The following is a 1,172-nucleotide window of genomic DNA, read 5'->3' as shown; positions in this document are numbered from 1 at the left end:
GGAATTGATCCAAGAATCCCTTAATCCTGGGAGCTCATCCAGGAATCCCTCCATCCCAGGGGCTCATCCCTGAATTCCTCCATCCGGGGAGCTCATCCAGGAATCCCTCCATCCCTGGAGCTCATCCAAGAATCTCTTAATCCTGGGAGCTCATCCAGGAATCCCTCCATCCCAGGAGCTCATCCATGAATCCCTCCATCCCGGGAGCTCATCCCGGAATCCCTCCATCCCGGGAGCTCATCCCGGTATCCCTCCATCCCTGGAGCTCATCCCTAAATTCCTCCATCCCTGGAGCTCATCCATGAATCCCTCAATCCCGGGAGCTCATCCCTGAATCCCTCCATCCCAGGAGCTCATCCAGGAATCCCTCCATCCCAGGAGCCAGGAACCCCTTAATCCCATGACTTCATCCCTGAATCCCTCAATCCTGGGAACTCATCCCTGAATCCCTCCATCCCTGGAGCTCATCCAAGAATCCCTTAATCCTGGGAGTTCATCCCTGAATCCCACAATCCCAGGAATTGATTCATTAATTCCTTCATCCCAGGTCCTCACCCCTGAATCCCTCAATCCCGGGAGCTCATCCCTGAATCCCTCCATCCCAGGAGCTTATCCATGAATCCCTCCATCCTGGGAGCTCATCCCTGAATCCCTCCATCCCAGGATCTTATCCATGAATCCCTCCATCCCTGGAGCTCATCCAAGAATCTCTTAATCCTGGGAGCTCATCCCTGAATCCCACAATCCCAGGAATTGATTCATTAATCCCTCCATCCCAGGAGCTCATCCCTGAATCCCTCCATCCCAGGAGCTCATCCCTGAATCCCTCCATCCCAGGAGCTCATCCCGGAATCCCTCCATCCCGGGAGCTCATCCTGGAATCCCTCCATCCCAGGAGCTCATCCATGAATCCCTCCATTCCAGGCCCTCATCCCTAAACCCCTCCATCCCGGGAGCTCATCCCGGAATCCCTTTCTCCTCCGTGCCAGGATCTCATCCCATCATTCCCCCCCTCTCCCCGCAGACGTCTCCTTCCTCTCCTTCTTCTTCAAGCGCCTGGAGCGGAACCGGAGCGGGCGCTACGAGCTGGAATTCCCGTTCCTTTCCCGCTGCGGGCGGGAGCGGAACTTCCTGCGCTGCGACGACCGGCCCGTGGTCTTCACCCAGCTCCT

General features: G+C 56.7%; 1 protein-coding gene across 1 annotated transcript in view; it reads left to right on the top strand.

Annotated features, from left to right (window-relative positions):
• Positions 1-1,166, top strand: part of CUNH8orf82 (chromosome unknown C8orf82 homolog) — a gene marked incomplete at its 3' end in the record, with an annotated part of 4,647 nt that extends 3,481 nt beyond the window's left edge. Inside the window, exon 2 of the mRNA XM_017840065.1 lies at positions 1,025-1,166. Within this exon, the coding sequence (XP_017695554.1) occupies positions 1,025-1,166 (142 nt within the window). The remainder of the gene's footprint in view (positions 1-1,024) is intronic.
• Positions 1,167-1,172: the final 6 nt, after the last annotated feature.

Source organism: Lepidothrix coronata, unplaced genomic scaffold, assembly GCF_001604755.1.
Source record: "Lepidothrix coronata isolate B3197 unplaced genomic scaffold, Lepidothrix_coronata-1.0 Scaffold775, whole genome shotgun sequence".
NCBI classification, from domain to species: Eukaryota; Metazoa; Chordata; class Aves; order Passeriformes; family Pipridae; genus Lepidothrix; species Lepidothrix coronata.
The sequence above is the reverse complement of the archived record's forward strand: the minus strand, read 5'-3'. Positions and strand labels throughout refer to the sequence as shown.